This window comes from Biomphalaria glabrata, chromosome 10 (assembly GCF_947242115.1).
Source record: "Biomphalaria glabrata chromosome 10, xgBioGlab47.1, whole genome shotgun sequence".
In the NCBI taxonomy this organism is placed as follows: domain Eukaryota; kingdom Metazoa; phylum Mollusca; class Gastropoda; family Planorbidae; genus Biomphalaria; species Biomphalaria glabrata.
The window spans coordinates 16,906,931-16,930,685 of record NC_074720.1 but is presented as its reverse complement, the minus strand read 5'-3'; the positions used below and the strand labels follow the sequence as shown (position 1 = coordinate 16,930,685).

Here is a 23,755-nt window from a genome sequence, read left to right as displayed (position 1 = left end):
AAAAAAAACATAAAAAAAAAAAATCATCCATGTTGAGCCCTTTCTCTTGACTGCTAGGGGGTCTGGCCAACATACTGGGGGAGGGGGCAAATTAATCTAAAAATAGGTTGAAATATAAATAATTAGTATATATTATTAACATAACTAATAAATTCCTATACAAATTGTGTGATTTCTTTACTAAAATTCATCTGCCCCCCCTCCGGAGCATGGCATTAAACAGTTCACTTACCTCTTGTCTTGAATGGATAAAGTCACAGCAATGATAAGCATATGCCATTGTAAAGTGGTTGACATTGAGAAAGTTTTCCTTAGCTGGAAACTCTCTCAAATCTGGATTGTAATAAACTTTGAGCTTCTCAAGATTGATCAAACCTGCAGTTGGCAAGTGATGTAGTCTATTTTTCCCAAGATTTCTAATCAGTAAAAAAAAAACCAATAAAAACATGTTATAAGCAAGTTGAATTGTTAAGAGTTAAGGTATAAAGAAATAGTCACATAACTTTTAATTGTATTGGTCATTACAAAAAATACTTACAGATCTTTTAATCTCTTGAGAGGTAGAAAAGCATCAGGGTGAATGTCTCTTATCTCATTTTCAGCCAAATTTCTATCAATAATCAAAATTTAAATTTCTTATTTGGTTTAGAACAAATACTTCACAGTGGACAGCCCAATAAAAACATTTTCTATAGGAAATTTGTGTCACATATAATTTCATGTCTATTATTCTGTCATTTCTGTTATTGATCAATTCTTTTTGAAAATCTCTTATCATCTTTCACCATAGGAGTGCTGTGACAGTTTGGGTAACCAAAGCCCTCCACTTTTCTCAGTCAGCAGCTGTTCATAGCAGGATGTCATGAGAGAGGCTGGTCCATTCTATAATGTTATCCAGACAGCTTTTTTTTTGGATGACCAGTTCTTGGTGGTTCCTCCACTGTAGCTTGAAGAATGACTTTTGATAGTGAGTTACATTTTATAATATGACCAAATCTGCTCAATTTTAATCCTTTCACAGTATTGAGTACTTCCTTTTTGCCCACCAGGTGTTGACTTGTAAAAGTACAAACTCATTTGTCTTCTTTTTCTGGTATCTGATACCCAGGATTTTTCTGTAGCATTTACTCTCAGAAGCTTGGATTCTTCTTTCAGCCTCAGCCTCCAACTTTCACAACCATACAGGAGTACAGAGACTACTTGTGAAGAATACATTTTTAATTTTACTGGGAAGCTGATTTCACTCTTCTAGATTTTCCACAGTCGGGTCATGCAGCTGATGCTAAGCTTAAACAGGTTTTTATCTCTTTTATTGATCCTATGTCTCTTGTTATGTTTGACCCTAAGTATTTAATAAGTGGAATTCATTGAGAAATGTATCCTTTGTTTAAAAATAAGTGTTCAGCATATACAAAATCAATTAAAACTTTCAGAACTATGAAAAAAGATTTTAAAAAACAATTCATTCAATTCCAAGAATTGCATTTATTTTATTGACGTAATCTAAGCAAAACTACAAATTAAAAAAAATAATAATACAACAACCAAAAAAAATTATGATAGATTTATAAGTAGAACAAAAATTCTTGTCTGATTATAGTTTTAGAGAAGAGAAGTAACAGAGCACCACAATCTCAACACAGCTTTATTTATCATTCATGTTTCTTTTTTTTTATATTCTTTTGGATGTGCCCAAATTGTTTTTCATTGTATGTTCTACATATACTCAATAAATAACAGACAAAAGAGTTATCAACACATCCATCCATCCCAGTGGCACTGCATCCCATGGAGGCCTCTGGCCTGCTTCAACACATCCATCCATCCCAGTTGCCCTGCATCCCATGGAGGGCTCTAGCCTGCTTCAACACATCCATCCATCCATCCATCCAAGTGGTACTGCATCCCATGGAGGGCTCTAGCCTGCTTCAACATATCCATCCATCCCAGTGGCACTGCATCCCATGGAGGCCTCTAGCCTGCTTCAACACATCCATCCATCCCAGTGGAACTGCATCCCATGGAGGGCTCTAGCCTGCTTCAACACATCCATCCATCCATCCCAGTGGCACTGCATCCCATGGAGGGCTCTAGCCTGCTTCAACACATCCATCCATCCATCCCAGTTGCACTGCATCCCATGGAGGGCTCTAGCCTGCTTCAACACATTCATCCATCCCAGTTGCCCTGCATCCCATGGAGGGCTCTAGCCTGCTTCAACACATCCATCCATCCCAGTTGCCTTGCATCCCATGGAGGGCTCTAGCCTGCTTCAACACATCCATCCATCCCAGTGGCACTGCATCCCATGGAGGCCTCTAGCCTGCTTCAACACATCCATCCATCCCAGTGGAACTGCATCCCATGGAGGGCTCTAGCCTGCTTCAACACATCCATCCATCCATCCCAGTGGCACTGCATCCCATGGAGGGCTCTAGCCTGCATCAACACATCCATCCCAGTTGCCCTGCATCCCATGGAGGCCTCTAGCCTGCTTCAACACATCCATCCATCCCAGTGGCACTGCATCCCATGGAGGGCTCTAGCCTGCTTCAACACATCCATCCATCCCAGTTGCCCTGCATCCCATGGAGGGCTCTAGCCTGCTTCAACACATCCATCCATCCATCCCAGTGGCACTGCATCCCATGGAGGGCTCTAGCCTGCTTCAACACATCCATCCATCCCAGTGGCACTGCATCCCATGGAGGGCTCTAGCCTGCATCAACACATCCATCCATCCATCCCAGTTGCCTTGCATCCCATGGAGGGCTCTAGCCTGCTTCAACACATCCATCCATCCCAGTTGCCTTGCATCTCATGGAGGGCTCTAGCCTGCTTCAACACATCCATCCATCCATCCCAGTGGCCCTGCATCCCATGGAGGGCTCTAGCCTGCTTCAACACATCCATCCATCCATCCCAGTGGCCCTGCATCCCATGGAGGGCTCTAGCCTGCTTCAACACATCCATCCATCCATCCCAGTGGCACTGCATCCCATGGAGGGCTCTAGCCTGCATCAACACATCCATCCATCCATCCCAGTTGCCCTGCATCCCATGGAGGGCTCTAGCTTGCTTCAACACATCCATCCATCCCAGTTGCCCTGCATCCCATGGAGGCCTCTGGCCTGCTTCAACACATCCATCCATCCATCCCAGTTGCCCTGCATCCCATGGAGGCCTCTGGCCTGCTTCAACACATCCATCCATCCATCCCAGTTGCACTGCATCCCATGGAGGGCTCTAGCCTGCTTCAACACATCCATCCATCCCAGTTGCCCTGCATCCCATGGAGGGCTCTAGCCTGCTTCAACACATCCATCCATCCATCCCAGTTGCCCTGCATCCCATGGAGGGCTCTAGCCTGCTTCAACACATCCATCCATCCCAGTGGCACTGCATCCCTTGGAGGGCTCTAGCCTGCTTCAACACATCCATCCATCCCAGTGGCACTGCATCCCATGGAGGGCTCTAGCCTGCATCAACACATCCATCCATCCCAGTTGCCTTGCATCCCATGGAGGGCTCTAGCCTGCTTCAACACATCCATCCATCCCAGTTGCCTTGCATCCCATGGAGGGCTCTAGCCTGCTTCAACACATCCATCCATCCCAGTTGCCTTGCATCCCATGGAGGGCTCTAACCTGCTTCAACACATCCATCCATCCCAGTGGCACTGCATCCCTTGGAGGGCTCTAGCCTGCATCAACACATCCATCCATCCCAGTTGCCTTGCATCCCATGGAGGGCTCTAGCCTGCTTCAACACATCCATCCATCCCAGTTGCCTTGCATCCCATGGAAGGCTCTAGCCTGCTTCAACACATCCATCCATCCCAGTTGCCCTGCATCCCATGGAGGTCTCTAGCCTGCTTCAACACATCCATCCATCCCAGTGGCACTGCATCCCATGGAGGTCTCTAGCCTGCTTCAACACATCCATCCATCCCAGTGGCACTGCATCCCATGGAGGGCTCTAGCCTGCATCAACACATCCAACCATCCATCCCAGTGGCACTGCATCCCATGGAGGGCTCTAGCCTGCTTCAACACATCCATCCATCCCAGTTGCCCTGCATCCCATGGAGGGCTCTAGCCTGCTTCAACACATCCATCCATCCCAGTTGCCCTGCATCCCATGGAGGGCTCTAGCCTGCTTCAACACACCCATCCATCCATCCCAGTTGCCCTGCATCCCAGGGAGGGCTCTAGCCTGCTTCAACACATCCATCCATCCCAGTTGCCCTGCATCCCATGGAGGGCTCTAGCCTGCTTCAACACATCCATCCATCCATCCCAGTTGCACTGCATCCCATGGAGGGCTCTAGCCTGCTTCAACACATCCATCCATCCATCGCAGTGGCACTGCATCCCATGGAGGCCTCTAGCCTGCTTCAACACATCCATCCATCCCAGTGGCACTGCATCCCATGGAGGGCTCTAGCCTGCTTCAACACATCCATCCATCCCAGTGGCACTGCATCCCATGGAGGCCTCTAGCCTGCTTCAACACATCCATCCATCCCAGTGGCACTGCATCCCATGGAGGGCTCTAGCCTGCTTCAACACATCCATCCATCCATCCCAGTTGCACTGCATCCCATGGAGGGCTCTAGCCTGCTTCAACACATCCATCCATCCCAGTTGCCCTGCATCCCATGGAGGGCTCTAGCCTGCTTCAACACATCCATCCATCCATCCCAGTGGCACTGCATCCCATGGAGGGCTCTAGCCTGCTTCAACACATCCATCCATCCCAGTGGCACTGCATCCCATGGAGGGCTCTAGCCTGCATCAACACATCCATCCATCCATCCCAGTTGCCTTGCATCCCATGGAGGGCTCTAGCCTGCTTCAACACATCCATCCATCCCAGTTGCCTTGCATCTCATGGAGGGCTCTAGCCTGCTTCAACACATCCATCCATCCATCCCAGTGGCCCTGCATCCCATGGAGGGCTCTAGCCTGCTTCAACACATCCATCCATCCCAGTGGCCCTGCATCCCATGGAGGGCTCTAGCCTGCTTCAACACATCCATCCATCCATCCCAGTGGCACTGCATCCCATGGAGGGCTCTAGCCTGCATCAACACATCCATCCATCCATCCCAGTTGCCCTGCATCCCATGGAGGGCTCTAGCCTGCTTCAACACATCCATCCATCCCAGTTGCCCTGCATCCCATGGAGGCCTCTGGCCTGCTTCAACACATCCATCCATCCATCCCAGTTGCCCTGCATCCCATGGAGGCTTCTGGCCTGCTTCAACACATCCATCCATCCATCCCAGTTGCCCTGCATCCCATGGAGGGCTCTAGCCTGCTTCAACACATCCATCCATCCCAGTTGCCCTGCATCCCATGGAGGGCTCTAGCCTGCTTCAACACATCCATCCATCCATCCCAGTTGCCCTGCATCCCATGGAGGGCTCTAGCCTGCTTCAACACATCCATCCATCCCAGTGGCACTGCATCCCTTGGAGGGCTCTAGCCTGCTTCAACACATCCATCCATCCCAGTGGCACTGCATCCCATGGAGGGCTCTAGCCTGCATCAACACATCCATCCATCCCAGTTGCCTTGCATCCCATGGAGGGCTCTAGCCTGCTTCAACACATCCATCCATCCCAGTTGCCTTGCATCCCATGGAGGGCTCTAGCCTGCTTCAACACATCCATCCATCCCAGTTGCCTTGCATCCCATGGAGGGCTCTAGCCTGCTTCAACACATCCATCCATCCCAGTGGCACTGCATCCCTTGGAGGGCTCTAGCCTGCATCAACACATCCATCCATCCCAGTGGCACTGCATCCCATGGAGGGCTCTAGCCTGCTTCAACACATCCATCCATCCCAGTGGCACTGCATCCCATGGAGGGCTCTAGCCTGCTTCAACACATCCATCCATCCCAGTGGCACTGCATCCCATGGAGGCCTCTAGCCTGCTTCAACACATCCATCCATCCCAGTGGCACTGCATCCCATGGAGGGCTCTAGCCTGCTTCAACACATCCATCCATCCCAGTGGCACTGCATCCCATGGAGGCCTCTAGCCTGCCTCAACACATCCATCCATCCCAGTGGCACTGCATCCCATGGAGGGCTCTAGCCTGCTTCAACACATCCATCCATCCCAGTTGCCCTGCATCCCATGGAGGGCTCTAGCCTGCTTCAACACACCCATCCATCCATCCCAGTTGCACTGCATCCCATGGAGGGCTCTAGCCTGCTTCAACACATCCATCCATCCCAGTGGCACTGTATCCCATGGAGGCCTCTAGCCTGCTTCAACACATCCATCCATCCCAGTGGCACTGCATCCCATGGAGGGCTCTAGCCTGCTTCAACACATCCATCCATCCATCCCAGTGGCACTGCATCCCATGGAGGCCTCTAGCCTGCTTCAACACATCCATCCATCCCAGTGGCACTGCATCCCATGGAGGGCTCTAGCCTGCTTCAACACATCCATCCATCCCAGGGGCACTGCATCCCATGGAGGCCTCTAGCCTGCCTCAACACATCCATCCATCCCAGTGGCACTGCATCTCATGGAGGGCTCTAGCCTGCTTCAACACATCCATCCATCCATCCCAGTTGCACTGCATCCCATGGAGGCCTCTAGCCTGCTTCAACACATCCATCCATCCATCCCAGTTGCCCTGCATCCCATGGAGGCCTCTAGCCTGCTTCAACACATCAATCCATCCATCCCAGTGGCACTGCATCCCATGGAGGCCTCTAGCCTGCTTCAACACATCCATCCATCAATCCCAGTGGCACTGCATCCCATGGAGGCCTTTAGCCTGCTTCAACACATCCATCCATCCATCCCAGTGGCACTGCATCCCATGGAGGCCTCTAGCCTGCTTCAACACATCCATCCATCCATCCCAGTTGCCCTGCATCCTATGGAGGCCTCTATCCTGCTTCAACACATCCATCCATCCATCCCAGTGGCACTGCATCCCATGGAGGCCTTTAGCCTGCTTCAACACATCCATCCATCCATCCCAGTGGCACTGCATCCCATGGAGGCCTCTAGCCTGCTTCAACACATCCATCCATCCATCCCAGTTGCCCTGCATCCTATGGAGGCCTCTATCCTGCTTCAACACATCCATCCATCCATCCCAGTGGCACTGCATCCCATGGAGGCCTCTAGCCTGCTTCAACACATCCATCCATCCATCCCAGTTGCACTGCATCCCATGGAGGCCTCTAGCCTGCTTCAACACATCCATTTATCCCTTTATTTAGAACCCTCCATTCACATCTCACCTGGGCCTTTCGTCTCCATGCCCTAACCCCAATCTGTTTTAGATAACCTGCATCTTAAAAAACTTTGACCACCCACGATCTACATAATAATTCCTATTTTGAAATGTAAAATAAGTTTGTACCAATGTACTTACAGATATTCCAGGGTGGATAATCCTGTAAACGCATCTTGTGGTATGTTCTTAATTGAGTTAGTGTTGAGAGTAAGATCAACCAGGCTGTCCATCCCTTTAAAAGGCTGACCATCAAGAGACTTTAAAAAGTTATTAGCCATGTTCCTGTATTAATATTTTTAGCAAATAATTAGTCATAAAATAATAACATTTTAGCTATTCTGTAAATAAAAAAACAAAATGAAAACTGTATTTACTTACAAAATAGTCAGTTTTTTACAGTTAGACATTGCAGGAAACTCTTCTATTTTGTTGGAATGAACATCTCTGTTGTAATTTAAAAAAAAGAAGCATAACATAAAAATTAAAAAGGTATCCTGAAGTGATTTTCTATTGTTAATTTTCAGTGGGCTACCCTGGTACTTCATTTTCAAATTCTAATTCTTCTTTATTTGTTAATGTATGCTTTTGTAATAAACAGATATTTTCATATACCGAGCCAGCAAAACAAAGCTCCCCCTCCACGGATTGTGGCAGATTCTAATTAAGTATTGAATAACAACATTCAACTCAATAAAAAAATCAAGATATATCTTAGGAATCAGTACTGGTAACATTCCTTTTTGGAAGATTTAACTCTACCCCTGATTCATCCTGACCATAAATCTTAAGCCCTTTAAAGTTGACAAATGAAGGGTGATTTTAAAATGTTTGCAGCACAACAATAAAGTCTATTCCTATCAACTTACAGAACTGAGAGTTTCTCCAATAGTGAACAAAGGTCATTTGGTATAAACCTTATGTTGGCTCTGTCCAGTGTTATTTTAGTCAAGTTCATTGTTCCAGTTAGATTTGGGAACATAGCCATATTATGGACCTCAGATAGTTTTCTGAATGATACATGTATACATACATTATTAGTTATTATGATTTCATTCCTTTTCCTAAAGTTTAACTGTTTGTTAACAATTCAAAACTTACAATTCTTGTAAAGCTGGCAAGTTTACAAAAGCATTAGAACTGACTGACTTGATTGGATTCTGATCTAACTTTAAAGTTTCAAGTCTCAATTTATTGGCAAACATTGCATCAGGGATTTGACTCAGACTGTTATTTTCCAGATTTCTAGGTGAATGAAAAGACACATTTAAATATTATATGTGAGAAAAGAAAATATATAAGCTTATACATACAACAGCAATTATTATATGGCTCCTTCTATCTTGGAAGACAATGGATGTGCCCAGATGAGTCACTGGCTTTGGTTTCTTGAGACGGGGAAGATTATTATACATACAACATCAATTATTACACTCTAAATAAAGAAGAAACTTACAGATCTTCAAGTGCTTCAAGTGTTGACAGGGAGGAGGAAATATTCCTGATTTGATTATTGTTTAAATCTCTGAAAGGAGAAACAAAAAAGGAATGTCTATTTCTGTAATACATTGAAAAGGTACTAGGCCACTTTTGATCATGCAATTATAATACATACAGTAAAACATAAACTAATGCCCTTTTTTTTCTTAATCATAACTTTAAATGCCAATTTAATGCAGGCACTATACAATAATTATCTTCCAATATAGTAAAACTGTATAAATACAACCAGTTCAAGTAAATTTGTTTTTCAAGTACTTACAAAATTCTTAGACCAGTGAGGCCAAGAAATGCATCCTTTTCAATTGTGCTTATTTTATTGTTACCAATTTGTCTGTAGAAATAAAAAAAAATGAATACTTAATTATGATTAAAAATCACACCTTTAAAGTGCATTGTACATAAGCGCATGGTTTAGTTCTGGCCTTTACACTGAAATTAAATCAAGCTACATTATTCATAAACAGGACAAACAACTGGTATACATATAATACCAGGTACTAATATCTCAGCTCTATATATGTTTGTAATGTCAATTGATTTTGTAAGCTTGTTCTTTGCAGCACACAATGTTTTTATTTTCTTGTCAAATTAAGCTTTTATGACACAAGTTCTAAGATATGATTTTTCTAATGTAGAAAGGGGAATATGTAAATAGTGTAAATAAATCAATCTATTTGTTTTAAATTCATACCTAATATTTTAGAACTAAGTTCTCTTTAATAAGTACTGCTAAAACTTGTTGAGGTTTTGATGAAAAAATAGCTAAGCTATCACAAGTTAATATAGTGCTGCCTGGCTTGTCTAATGTATAAATCAAAAAAGATTTTTGTGACAAACACTCCCTGACTCCTCTTGAGCATGACAAGATTGACCTAGGGACATGCATTGGACATATATGTCCTCTTTTTGCAGTAACATGTGTATTTGATAATATGAGAGTCATACTTTATTATCAGTGCATAAACATTTCAATCACCTTATAGGAGTAAATCGCATCAGAAATGTCTCAATGAGCCACTATGTTATCTCCCCTTCTTGTTTTCCCTTCATTATGGCATGAATACGTTGACAAACAGTAATACTCTTGACTCTAGGATATATTTGTGTAATTCCTCCCGTGATTCAATACTTTTAGGAAGTACCTTTAAGCCCCACTTATTCACACATTCACATTGATAGTGCTAAGATAATCTTGTCTATTTTACTTATATTTTGTATAGATATCTCAATGTAGATTAGGCCTATTAGGTTAAACAATATTCTGCTCTATACAGCAATGCCCTTTAGATAAAGGATCTACATAATGTGAAAGTCAGACTTGTTATTTTAATTAAGGCTGTTAATTTACTTAATAATCTAAAAAATAAACATTTAGTTCAATTTAATTCTACTATTATTATAATAAGTAAATCAATAACTGTCATAAAATTGGAAATAAGTGAAAACAAAAACAGCAACTTACACAATAATGAGCTTCACATTTTTGTGAAATGCTTGATTTGGAATTTTTGTGATTTGATTGTTGTTCAGTGCTCTACAGAGTAAAAAGCAACAACATAACAATAATAGAAAAGATAATAACAACAGAATATGTTAGCAAGAGCAGTTTCTGCATTTTCAAATGAAAATGAAATGAACTTTAACTGTAACATCTGTGGACCAGTTCTAGAACTAAAATTCAATGGAAATATCAATTAGATGATGCAGCCTTTGTAGGTGGTGACAGGGCTGACCACCAGACTACAACCACAATATAAAGATTGTTGTGTCACATTCTGCAGGGCCTCAGCCACACATCTAATGTATACTAGTAATATGCTGTAGACTGAAAATACACTGTATACTGTGTTATGAATTTATTCATAAACAGTTCACCTATATAGGGACTTGTTACTCAATGTTGTTAATGAATTTCCTGCATCTCTCTCTAATTACACAGATACCATACAAATGTACAATAAACAGAGTAAACACATTAGGAGTAGTGCAGAGCAGGCAAACAAAAGTACATAAAGGTTCAAATTGTAAAATATAAATCTCACTCCAGAAAATAGGACAAGATCTAATGAAGATCAAGATCTCGATTATTTATGCTGAGTACCGTATACTAGTAAAATAGATATATTATTATATATTAACTTCTTTCAACTTACAAAGCTTGCAGTCCTTTAACCTTTCTGAGAGCTCCAACGGGGATTGTTTTTAACTGATTGGCATCCAAACAAAGTTCTCGCAATGAGTGGAGTCCCTTGAAAGCGCTTTTGTTCACGCTTTTAATCGAATTAGAATCCAGATAACTGTAGTATTGAACAAAAATTACCATTGTAGCTTGGATAATGAATAGTTTTATGTAACAGTGTAGTGTAATTAAGAAACAAACAAAAAACAATAACAAACAGACAATGATTTCATTAACGGAATATACTTGATTACAGTTGTTTCCCTTTAAGTAATGTTTTCGCCAGCAGCAACAATAAGTGTTAAAATCTTTGCCATAAAATAATAAGAGATAAAACCAAAAAAGTTTTTTTTTACAAATCCATCTGAAACTACTCAGACTAGAGTCTAATGGTCAACGAATGCATGAATCAATTCTTAGATTTTGTATGCCAGTGAATGGTGATAGGTCAGTGACATGGCCGTCACATAATGTGCCTTTGGATAATAGACAAAGTAAATACCGCTTTAAGTCTCTAAATAACATGCACGACTAGATGAACATATCGATACGCGTAAGACGTAATTATCTTCTCTTTCGAAGGAACGTCTGTAATTGATAAGAGAAGAAGATTATGACATGATCCTCAGTGGATATTGCTGAACTACTGAATCAAGTAGATTCTCAGTGGATATTGCTGAATTACTGAATCAAGTAGATGGCAAAAGTAATGGTGATTTGTTTAGATAAGGGAACCCCCAAGGTAAAAAATTAGCAGGGAAGCCACTTTAGGGCCAATAGCATCCCCCCTCCCCAACGGCCGAGATAAACATTTACAAATGAGCATACTACGACTCTTGTCACTGGCGGATAGGAAGGGAGTAGTGGCAATCCCCCCCTCCCGATTAAAAGTTCTGGATCTGCTCTTGGGTTGCAATGTGTGGGCAAGGAAAATATGCGACCAGATAGTAGATACAAAGTGCATACTAGAAGACTGCAATCAAACTATGTCAGGTCGTTGAAGAATCTTGATCTCACACATTGATCGTTTTTAGAGAGTTGATATCGAAATAGACTTGCCGACAAAACTGTCAGATACAACCTGATCATTCCCAACAAAAGATGTTTCAAAGGATATATTTTAGAGGATATATTTTAAAGCATATATTTTAGAGCATATATTTTAGAGGATATATTTTAGAGGATATATTTTAGAGCATATATTTTAGAGGATATATTTTAGAGCATATATTTTAGAGCATATATTTTAAAGGATATATTTCAAAGCATATATTTCAAAAGATATATTTCAAAGGATATATTTCAAAAGATATATTTCAAAAGATATATTTAAGCTACGCAGAACAAATCTGAAGAGCTCAAGAAAATCAACAAAGAGAAAGAGTGGACAAACTACAGAGAGAAGTGACGGCTAGACTCAACAGAGTCTTCACACACAAACATTGTGGTGCATATCACAAGAAACTGCATAGAGGTTCCAAGTGAAAAGAGTTAGATACTGTCTCATCCTTTGGGACACAGCAAAAGGCTGGTCGAAACAGCACGGAATATAATCAACAAAGACTATTCCTCGCCTTCTTCTTGGCCACCTAACGGATTGTAAAAAACAAGAACAGGAAAGGACTAGGGAAAGGCAAAACTTGAGAACTTTGAACTGCAGAAAATGTTAGACTCTTTTTCACAATGCTTCATGCAAGATACGTTGTTTTTTTCAATTCTCAGTAACAAAAATACATCAAGTGACTGACAAAATTGCTACTGACATCATTTCTTTCAAATCCTCTTATTAGCTTGCAAATTCATGGGTGGGCGGAAGCTGCCTGGAACCTGGACACTGTTTCGAAAACGGCTCTAACGATTTTCCAGAAATTTTACAATTTATTTATACATTTAGGAAAAAAAAACTAGCTAATTGGCTGGAGGGAATTTTTTTTAAAGAAAAATCTATTATTTAATAATTATGAAGAACAAAGTAATCGCTCATACAAAAAATCACCAGCTTCATAAAGGAAGAATTGTAAAAAAACAACAACAAAACAAACAAAACAAAACACAAACTTTTTTCACTTATTTTTTTTTTCAAACGAAAGTTTCTGTTTCAGTAAACATTTCGTAATAGGGTCTTTAGTTGACAAGGTGTTCATTGACATTATGTAATAGGGTCTTTAGTTGACAAGGTGTTCATTGACATTATGTAATAGGGTCTTTAGTTGACAAGGTGTTCATTGACATTATGTAATAGGGTCTTTAGTTGACAAGGTGTTCATTGACATTATGTAATAGGGTCTTTAGTTGACAAGGTGTTCATTGACATTATGTAATAGGGTCTTTAGTTGACAAGGTGTTCATTGACATTATGTAATTGGTAGGGAGGGGGGTTGTTATATAAACTAAGAGTGGCTTAAAATTGTAAGCTTTGGGGGGGGTCCTTAGGCTTATAGTATAATCAATTCATTTCAAGAAAGTTTTTAGGACATGATAAGATTGACTCAAGCGATGGCATCAGGAAGCACAGGCCGAGCCAATTTACATATGACCACGCTAAACAAACTGGACTGTATCAATGTCTTCCATGCTAAACAAACTGGACTGTATCAATTTCCTCCACGCTAAACAAATTGGACTGTATCAATGTCCTCCACGCTAAACAAATTGGACTGTATCAATGTCCTCCACGCTAAACAAACTGGACTGTATCAATGTCCTCCACGCTAAACAAATTGGACTGTATCAATGTCTTCCATGCTAAACAAACTGGACTGTATCAATGTCCTCCACGCTAAACAAATTGGACTGTATCAATGTCCTCCACGCTAAACAAATCGGACTGTATCAATGTCTTCCATGCTAAACAAACTGGACTGTATCAATGTCCTCCACGCTAAACAAATTGGACTGTATCAATGTCCTCCACGCTAAACAAATTGGACTGTATCAATGTCCTCCACGCTAAACAAACTGGACTGTATCAATGTCATCCCCAGCAAAGAGCGATCACCGACACAGACAACTTGAAATGTTCACCGACACAGACAACTTGAAATGTTCACCGACACAGACAACTTGAAATGTTCACCGACACAGACAACTTGAAATGTTTACCGACACAGACAACTTGAAATGTTTACCGACACAGACAACTTGATATGTTCACCGACACATAACTTGATATGTTCACCGACACAGACAACTTGATATGTTCACCGACACAGACAACTTGAAATGTTCACCGACACAGACAACTTGAAATGTTCACCGACACAGACAACTTGAAATGTTCACCGACACAGACAACTTGAAATGTTCACCGACACAGACAACTTGAAATGTTCACCGAAACAGATAACTTGAAATGTTCACCGACACAGACAACTTGAAATGTTCACCGAAACAGATAACTTGAAATGTTAACCGAAACAGATAACTTGAAATGTTCACCGAAACAGATAACTTGAAATGTTCACCGACACAGACAACTTGAAATGTTCACCGACACAGACAACTTGAAATGTTCACCGACACAGACAACTTGAAATGTTCACCGAAACAGATAACTTGAAATGTTCACCGACACAGACAACTTGAAATGTTCACCGAAACAGATAACTTGAAATGTTCACCGAAACAGATAACTTGAAATGTTCACCGAAACAGATAACTTGAAATGTTCACCGAAACAGACAACTTGAAATGTTTACCGAAACAGACAACTTGAAATGTTCACTGAAACAGACAACTTGAAATGTTCACCGAAACAGACAAAATCCTAAACAGCCACGCCTCTGTAGACACTGCTCCCACCTTTATGAAAGTATCAATCATACCCATCATACCCTCTGAGAATGTCCCAATTAAATTCCCCTAGACAGACACTATTACCATAACAAGCCAGCATAACAACACTTTGTATGCGAAACAGCTGTAAAAAAAAAAACAGCATGCTTTTTTTCCTTGGCACAAACTGCAAAAGAGCTGACAGCTCAGCAGCAAAAAGCTGGCTAGAGGAATAGAAGAAGAAACAAACAGGAGGGGGGGGGGCATTTTATATGTAATTGTAATGTGATGACTGAGACGCGACCGTACGACGTGGCCACGAGCTATTGGTCTCCACTGCCCACAGGGTGCGACGTCGCATGTCAGTTTTCAGGCTTACTATTATGTCATAGCTAGTGAACCAGTTGTTTAAGTTAAATAGATGGAGGGATGAAGTTAAAAACATTCTTAAAATTAGGTAGGAAGTAAATGCATAAGTTCATAGGTATATGTATACAATTTCTTGCTCTACCCACCCCCTATTGTACCCATCTCCATAATCTATCTCTTAAATGTGCGCGCATTGAAAAAAGTTGAAGGAGTCCAATATAATAAGTCAACCGAGCAGAGAATGATTTGAATAGCTCCTGAATCCTGTACTGATATTTTGACCTATATTTTTTATCTTAAAGATGCCTAATTACTTCCTACGCATTTTATGTGTCTATCTAGTCATGCATGTTAATCAGTGACTTAAATTTTGCTAAGTCTTTGGTTTTCCTGGATGATTCAGGCAACCTATTCCATGCACTAGGGAAGCACTTCTATAAATCTGTCTCAGCATATGGAATAAGAAATGTGCCTCTATCTTTTTGTCTATGTGTAAATTATGGTTTAGTGTTTAATGTATTATTGCGCAGTAATTGCTACATTACTTTTTATTCTTCTGCCCTGAAGTGTCTCTAAATTTAGTAATTTTACTAATGGCGTTACTCTCATCAAATTGGAATATTTGTTTGTTAGAAATCTCACTGCTCTATTTTGTATTTCTTCTAGATTTTTTTGTTATGTTTACTTGAGTTGAGGGATTCCAGACAGAAAATGCATATTCTAATATTGGCCTAACTAAGGATAAATTGCATTTTAGTTTTATGTTCTTATTTAATTTTAAAATTTTCTTTTAATAAACCCTAATGTTTTGCTAGATTTTAAATTAATTTCATCAGTTTTCGAATTGTATGATAACTTTTCATTTATCAGTACACCTATATATTTTGAGTGTTTAGTCTGTGTGACAGGTTAACCATGAATAAAATAAGTAGATTTTGTATTTGTTTTAGTTCTCTTCTGTTACTCTTAATAACTGGCATTTTTCTAAGTTCCAAGACATATTCTCATTTCTGTAATTCTTTGAACTGCACCGAGGTTGTTTTTTTTTACTCTAAATAGCCGAACTGTGAATGTTCTTTTAATATGATTGACTGCATACATCGTTCTATAGAGAAGAATCTGCCTCGAAAGAAGCCACACGGTTATAACATAAATGTTTTATTGAGTTTCTAAAAACGCCATTGTTTCCGGAGTTAATGTCTACAAGCAGGAAATGTTATTCAATTTGTGATTTAAAAAAATCATTGCACCAGAAGTTGAAAAGAATTCTCAACTTGGGGAACTCTCGAAGAAGAGAAAGTCAGAAAAACTCTCGCGGTCCAGGTAAGGTTACCACACAAACCCAGAGGTAAGGTTACCAGACACACGCCCAGTGGTAAGGCTACCACACAGACCCAGAGGTAAGGTAACCAGACACACGCCCACAGGTAAGGTTACCAGACACATGCCCAGAGGTAAGGTGACCAGACACTGGCCCAGATGTTACTGACACAGGCCAGAGATTACCAGAAACAGGCCCAGAGGTAAGGTTACCAGACACACGCCCAGAGAAACTTCAAAACTGAGGCTCACAATTCATTGGATGAAATATCAGTCAATACGAGGCTGTAAAACTAGGTCACAAAATAAAATATTTCCAAGACTTGTTTCATTGGCTTATCTTTCGTACTTAAGCTAAGCATGCAACTCAATACACAACATTTTCTTTGCAGTGTACTTTGGCAAAAAAAAAGTCTCTTAGTAAATGAGTGGGTCCATGGAGTCTTAGTTTCTCTCTTTTGTCCACTGTGAAATGATTAGCGAAAACCTACTTTCGACGTCAACATAATGCCCGGGAAGAGAAGAAAAAAAAAACATCCCAGATCACCAGGAGCTTTAAGAAACTGTTTCATTTTAAAACGCCTGAAAAATACCTGTTCAAGCAAGAAAGAAATTTTAAAGTAATGTTTCTTCTAGATCTAGAAACTAAATCTAATTACGAGTGAGTTTGCGTTGATTTAAGATTTCAAGGATTTGCTGAATAATACCTCTATGTCATTACAGTAACAACAGAGCTAAAGCCGGGAACTTTCAAAATATAAGCCAATACATGCCGAACGGAGGACAAAGATAAAAACAAAACGAGAACGTGTCCTCCCTTTGAGGTTCCCTGTTAGTGATACCTGGAGGACAACAGCTTGAGAAACCCTGCCTGATGGTGCATGTCGTAAACACGTGACTCCCGATTATGTCTCTTTATCATGAATATAAACCAATATGTTTAAAAAAAGTTAATTGTATTATATATATATTATTTTCTTTTCTAGTCTATTTTTAGCAAGACATATAGCCTATCAAGAATATACCCGGTACTGTTTCATGATGAAATTGTATCCAATTAAATTCTGAAAAGATCACTAGTCTAATGCAATCAGTAAACTTACAGCTGTCGCAGGTAGGTTAAATTCTGGAAAGTCATGGGAGGCACTTTAGTAAAAAGATTTCCTTGAAAGTTTCTGAAACAAAAAATGTGAAACCAAAAATGTAAGTCCAGGTACACCGTACTTATGTTTAAAAGTGTGTGTGTATGTGCGTTTATAGTCAAAGGCTTACTCTATACTCAATCTGTCGGTCTTGAAATGAAATCCACCATCATCAAACATGATGGACATTTTTCCACAATGAAAGTTATAATTGCGTACACACATTTCTCTTAATTTATTCGTTTGAATTACTCTTATTACACTGTTAGGAGAGACTATTGGCTACTACCTATATGATATCATATATGGATACTCTTCCCTCTTGTATTTTCTGATGGGTCATTGTCATGATAAAGTTTTAATGAGGCTCAGACACATTTAGACACAAATATATATATATATATTTAAATATTTACATGTAAGAAATTTAAAAAAAAATTCTGTCTGTCTTGCTGTCTGTCCATCCATCTATTTTTCTAATATTGTATTGAAGGGAAGTACATCTACTATCCATGTAACAACGGCTCCACAGGAAGTACTTACAGATTCTGAAGAAATGGGTTGTTTCGAAACAAACGCTTAGGTAATGACGTCAGCTTGTTTCCAACTACTCGACTGCAAATGAAGAAATTCAAAATTCAAACTAGTTAAAACATACAGAAACAAATTGTAATGAAATAACTTTGAATCATAACAAAAATAGCATTTCAGCATTGGCATACATATATTTTCAAATGGTGTCTATATGTTAAAATATTCAATACACAATATACGTTACAGCTTGCAAAACACAACTCAACATTCATCATACAAATTCTGTTACACACAAAACATAACTTCTGTAACAGCACGGTACATATCAAACAACTTCTCTTATTACCACACATAACTTCCGCTCTTAAATACAACACACAACTTCTGTTACAAACAACACACAAAGCCTGAATGCATAAGTTGTGGTCGAAACGATGTCGCCCACACATCAGTTCCCCCCACTCCACGCAACTGATGTATCCAAAGGAACGGCAGTGCCGATACAGTTTGGGGTCAGCAGCGTCGCAGGTTCTGCCAGAGTGTAGCACTGGGTGCTGCAAACTGCCTTAGGGTCGCCAGCTCCTGATTTTTTCTCAGGGTTGACTCCCGAAGCCTTTCCCATGATTGGGTATAGCTGCAAGACAGCAGAGGTTTGAATTCAGAGTTGTCATTCTCCTAGGTGTGCAACCAGGCATGGCTAACGAGCCCCTCCTGCCCGAAGCTTACTGGTTAAGGCGCCAGTTACTCGCCTTTGCCCCTTCTCCTGTTAGTGAAAACAGTTTCGCCGGACTCAATATCTGAGCCACACATGAAGGCCGGAATCTTCGCCGGTTGTTTAAGGCTATTTGAGACGCATGCCATTAGGAAGCATTTTATAGGTAGTGGAGTAAGCCCAACAGCTCAAGTATAAAGACACAATATAGAGCCTAAATCAGTTGAAACAAATAATCCAACACATTGTTGAAACACTCTAGACAAACGACTCTTAATTGTCAGTTTTTTTCCCTTAACCTAAACTTTCATCTCAGAGTATTTCTAGAAATACTCGGGTTCTCGTTACTGTGAAGAATAAGTTTACATTTGTCTCCCTTGGGCAGCATCAGCTCCTACATACATCACAACTCTTCATTTACATCTTACAATACACAACCTAAAACTTCTACTACGATAAATTCAACGTGCTAGTTTTGTTACAACACACACATACTTTTTGTTATACAAAGTGACCTCTGTTACATGGAAATGATGTCTCTCTATCCCTCCCTCTCTCTCCTGTTCTCTCTCTTCCTATCTCTGCCTCACTCTCTCCACTTCTCTCTCTCTCTCTGTTTTTCTCTCCCTTCTTCTCTTCCATGCTATCATTATCTTAAGATATCTATGTTTTTAATTGCTGAGTGTTTTAATCAGAACACGAGCTCCTGTCAGAGTTTGTACTGGCACATTTGACAAACAAACTTGATATCCTAAAGGGAGTTCCTAAAATAGTCCAAGACGAGGAAGTCCTACAGCCCCCCATTGGTAGTCACGAGAGAACGCCTTTCTAACCGTTAAGGTTAAAAGTCACATAAATGTTAAGAGCTCAAATGTTGCCGAATGGCTTTTGAAGAATATATCTTGACGAACTCTCTCTCTCTCTCATACACACACACACATTAAAAAAAATAAACAACTCCTTACAGTGTTTCCCTCTTCAATACATTTAACAATAACACACGTTTTTACTATTACATAGATAAAGCATGTTGTTCCCAAATAAACTATGGTCTATATTCAAGAGTATAACATTATATCAACTCATTTCCATGCTGATGTCTCCACTTTATCTTCTAGCACGATTAGGAATTAGTTATTTGTTTCGTACATAGTTGTTTTTTTTTAACTTAGAGATAATGACGCGACTAGTAAAAACTCAGACTAGGTTTTGAGGGAGAAAGCGAAAAGTAAACAGAATACTTCAGAAGGCTTTAGAAAGAGGCAGTTTTAATAGACGTAGAGATTTAGCTTGACGTCATTCCACGGTTCACCTCGTTATTATTACACGTCTTGTTCGACATTCACTATCAACGTCATCTATCTTATACTGTTGGCCTTTCGACTGTGGTATTGGATTTTGTTATTCGAGAGTTACCTGCGTTTGATTTAGCTGCGTAAGACACAGCGCTGAAGCGCCTAACAATCTGCTTGACAAGTCTGGATGTGTTCTATTTTTTAACGTCATTTCTGAAATCTAGATATTTAAATTATTCCCAAATTTACACAAGGAAGTCTAAATGTGCTTTCAATTTTTCTGCATATTATATAACAACTCTAAATGTACACTCTAGTTGCAAGTTACCTACATGAAACTAGATTTGTTTTAGTATTCCAAAGTTTCCAAACTGGCTTGAAATAAAAAGCAAAACAAAACTTCATTGAAAGCAGGCCCGCACTAAATGAAACATAGACATAATCTTGTTTTCTAGGCCAGTGAGCTGTAAATATGGATTCTTTCATTGCACGAGCTCCATACACCTAATTCAATAGTACATCTATATCTAGTAGCTGACCTTGTCTACTTGTAGACACAATGAAATAATAATGTAGTTTAAGATTGAGTGTTAGATAGAATTACACAGTACAGAACTTTACCAATAGACCTACAATGAGGCTGAATAGGTCATCAAGTACTTAGTAAATCAAATAAATGTATTTGAGATCTGTCGCACATTGGTTCTTAACAGTTGTGTGTGATTATGTGATATAGATTATGTGATATAAATTATGTGATATAGATTATGTGATATAAATTATGTGATATAAATTATGTGATATAGATTATGTGATATAGATTATGTGATATAGATTATGTGATATAAATACACTTTTATACACAATAACATTCTAATAGTCTACATTGACTTATGTTCATTCGGTCTAACATCTTGAATTCAAGTGATCAAAATTGTCAAATGGAATGCTAAAGGGTAAAGAGACTGATAATGGATTCCTAGGGAGAAAGGCGCCCTTTTTTCAGATATAGACATAAAAGAAAAGTTATCTTTAAAAAATAATAAAACTAACAAGATAATAAGTATATTAGTCATATGTGTATAAGATATAATAACATAAAAACACAATTAGATACAAAAATACTTTTAAAAAGTATATATACAGTATATCATACGTATTTCGAAATAAAAAAAATTAAAACAATTATTTGAATTTAAAAAACGCAACAAAATCTGGCCACTTGCAGACGACTTACAGCTCTTGGAGACTTGTCATGTTGATGAAGTCATCCTCGTGAAAGTCTTGGATGTTATTCATGCTTAAATCTCTGGGAAATAGACAGAGACACAATCATTCTAACATCGTCGTTAGAAAATAGACAAAGACACAATCATTCTAACATCCTGGTTAGACATAGACAAAGACACAATAATTATAACATCGTGATTACAAATAGACAGACACAATCATTATAACATTGTGGTTACAAATAGACAGAGACACAATCATTATAACATCGTGGTTACAAATAGACAGACACAATCATTATAACATTGTGGTTGGTTAGAAAATAGACAGAGACACAATCATTATAACATCCTGGTGAGACATAGACAGAGACACAATCATTTTAACATCCTGGTTAGACATAGACAGAGACACAATCATTATAACATCGTGATTAGAAATAGATAGAGACTAAGTCATATAAACAATACTAGAAGGCTTATCTGAATATATCTTTCAATATGGCTAAGCTGGATTGGGAGAGTTGGGTGGAGACAAAGACTCAATGTTGATCAGTAATTGATTGTTTTAAAAGATTTGATTTTATCAATCATTCTAGCAGAGGTTTCATTTTATTAATGATTCTTGTATTAACTCAACTCTTGAATAACAAAAGTGCTTCAAAAATAATCCGTGGAGGAGGGCCCGGTCTGAAACGTTTGCTTTTCTCATAGTGAAAACCGGCATTAGTTTATCAAATATAGGTCAGTGGCAAAAAGCAGAGTATTGTCTTTCTATCTTTCTCTATAAAATACGCTATCACAATTCTCTCTCTCTCTCTCTTAACACAAAAAGGACTTTGAGCTGAAAAAGAAACTGAAAAATTAGGTCAATTAATATGGCGACATGCTTTTGAGTATCTGTGTGGGTGTGTGTGAAACAAAAAGTGGGAGGAATACAAATACAGAAGAGAAAGAGATTAGGAACAAAACTGAGATAGGAGACAATGAGACAAAAGAGCGAAGAGAGAGAGAGAGAGAGATTAGAGAGAGAGAGAGAGAGAGATTAGAGAGAGACAGCGTGGTGTTCCAGTCAGAAGACGAAGATAACGTCAGACCTATACTTATAGATCTAGACTGGACACGGCGCCATTTTTTGATGTAAAAAACTAAATGATCCGAATGTATTGTTTCCTTGATACGTGTAGCTCCAGACAGATAGTTCAACTCCTCCGATGTAGGCGTATTTAAGTCTAAATGAAACCAACTTGAAATAAATGTGAACGCATTTCTTTTATAAATGAAATCTCCACATAACTGATGAGCAATCTTCACAGATTCAACTTGAGAGAAGGTTACAGAAACACAATTAAACTAAACTAAATAAACACAGTTAAACTAAATCTCAAATTAAACTTCAAATAACATTTCAACAAAGATCTCACAACAAAAAACACGTCTCTAGTCTCTTCACAAAAAAAAAATCTCCCCTCACACCCGAGACTTGTATTAACATTCCTTATGACAGACCCGCTCATAGTTTCATCAGAAACACTCTAGCCTACCCAACCAAACACATTCACACCCTCTCCGTGTCGTTACCTTGGAAACACAGACACATACATACACCAGTCTATGTAGATTTAGTTAGGTCCATGAAACATCTTTCTAGCACTGACTCCCTTCAATGCTGTTTTTTCCCCCTTTCAATTGTATAATGTTAAACAATACTTTCTCATTCCTTTATTTCCTTATGCCAAAGTACTGTAGATTAAATTGTAGTGACCTGCAGTGCAATGTAGTGAACAGCAATCTTGGCCAGTGTTTTGATGACCAAGGGTGTTGCACAATACCATCCAGGGGCTTAATACTTTAATCTGTCTAGCCAAAGGCTTTCATTTTTCAAAATAATAATTCTGATAAAAAAAAAGGAAAGCTATTTTTAGATTTGGCTCTAAGGGACGTAAGTAAGGACGTGAAATAGCCCGAGATAAAAAAAAGGGGAGACAAAAATGAGCTGAATGATGGCGTGGAGATTCAAAAGGCTCCACACACACACAAAAAAATTAATAATAAAACTAGTGCCCAAATCTAATCAGTCAGGGCCCAGGGGCAGATTTTCTGAAATGGTAGATAAAAAAGGCTAACAAACTCGTACACTAGTTGTGCTCAACTTTAGAACACTGACCGCCGGGGCAAAGCTTCTCATCCTCAAGCGGCACCCGGATGGAAACAGTCTTTGGAGGAGACGGTTAGATCAACAGGAAGTTAAACAAATCCCCCGTTGGAATGCCTAACGACTGAGTCCATTGCACTGACGGGGATAAAAAGCGAGCCCTAACAGCAAGTCACTATCCACACACCAAGGAACCGCTTTATTATGGACAATCGCACGGGTGATGTGGTGAAAAAAAAAAGGAATGTGTGGGAATTTCCCCGGTGTGCTCG

At 39.8% G+C, this 23,755-nt stretch overlaps 1 protein-coding gene and 1 long non-coding RNA gene across 5 annotated transcripts in view; one reads left to right on the top strand and one right to left on the bottom strand.

Moving 5' to 3' along the window:
- Window positions 1–23,755, bottom strand: part of LOC106051616 (leucine-rich repeat-containing G-protein coupled receptor 5-like) — a 159,733-nt gene that overhangs the window by 15,004 nt on the left and 120,974 nt on the right. For all 4 annotated transcript variants that reach the window (XM_056044214.1, XM_056044216.1, XM_056044212.1 and 1 more), the window contains exons 3-15: window positions 21,337–21,408; window positions 18,102–18,173; window positions 17,520–17,591; window positions 10,928–11,071; window positions 10,237–10,308; window positions 9,034–9,105; window positions 8,728–8,796; window positions 8,373–8,516; window positions 8,141–8,281; window positions 7,653–7,718; window positions 7,413–7,556; window positions 539–610; window positions 233–416 (exon numbers count right to left, since the gene is read on the bottom strand). In XM_056044214.1, the coding sequence (XP_055900189.1) occupies window positions 233–416; window positions 539–610; window positions 7,413–7,556; window positions 7,653–7,718; window positions 8,141–8,281; window positions 8,373–8,516; window positions 8,728–8,796; window positions 9,034–9,105; window positions 10,237–10,308; window positions 10,928–11,071; window positions 17,520–17,591; window positions 18,102–18,173; window positions 21,337–21,408 (1,324 nt within the window). The remainder of the gene's footprint in view (window positions 1–232; window positions 417–538; window positions 611–7,412; window positions 7,557–7,652; window positions 7,719–8,140; window positions 8,282–8,372; window positions 8,517–8,727; window positions 8,797–9,033; window positions 9,106–10,236; window positions 10,309–10,927; window positions 11,072–17,519; window positions 17,592–18,101; window positions 18,174–21,336; window positions 21,409–23,755) is intronic.
- On the top strand, window positions 410–7,556 carry LOC129928712 (uncharacterized). The gene is made up of 3 exons (XR_008780193.1): window positions 410–967; window positions 1,156–1,296; window positions 7,415–7,556. It is a non-coding gene; the product is annotated as an uncharacterized LOC129928712 (long non-coding RNA).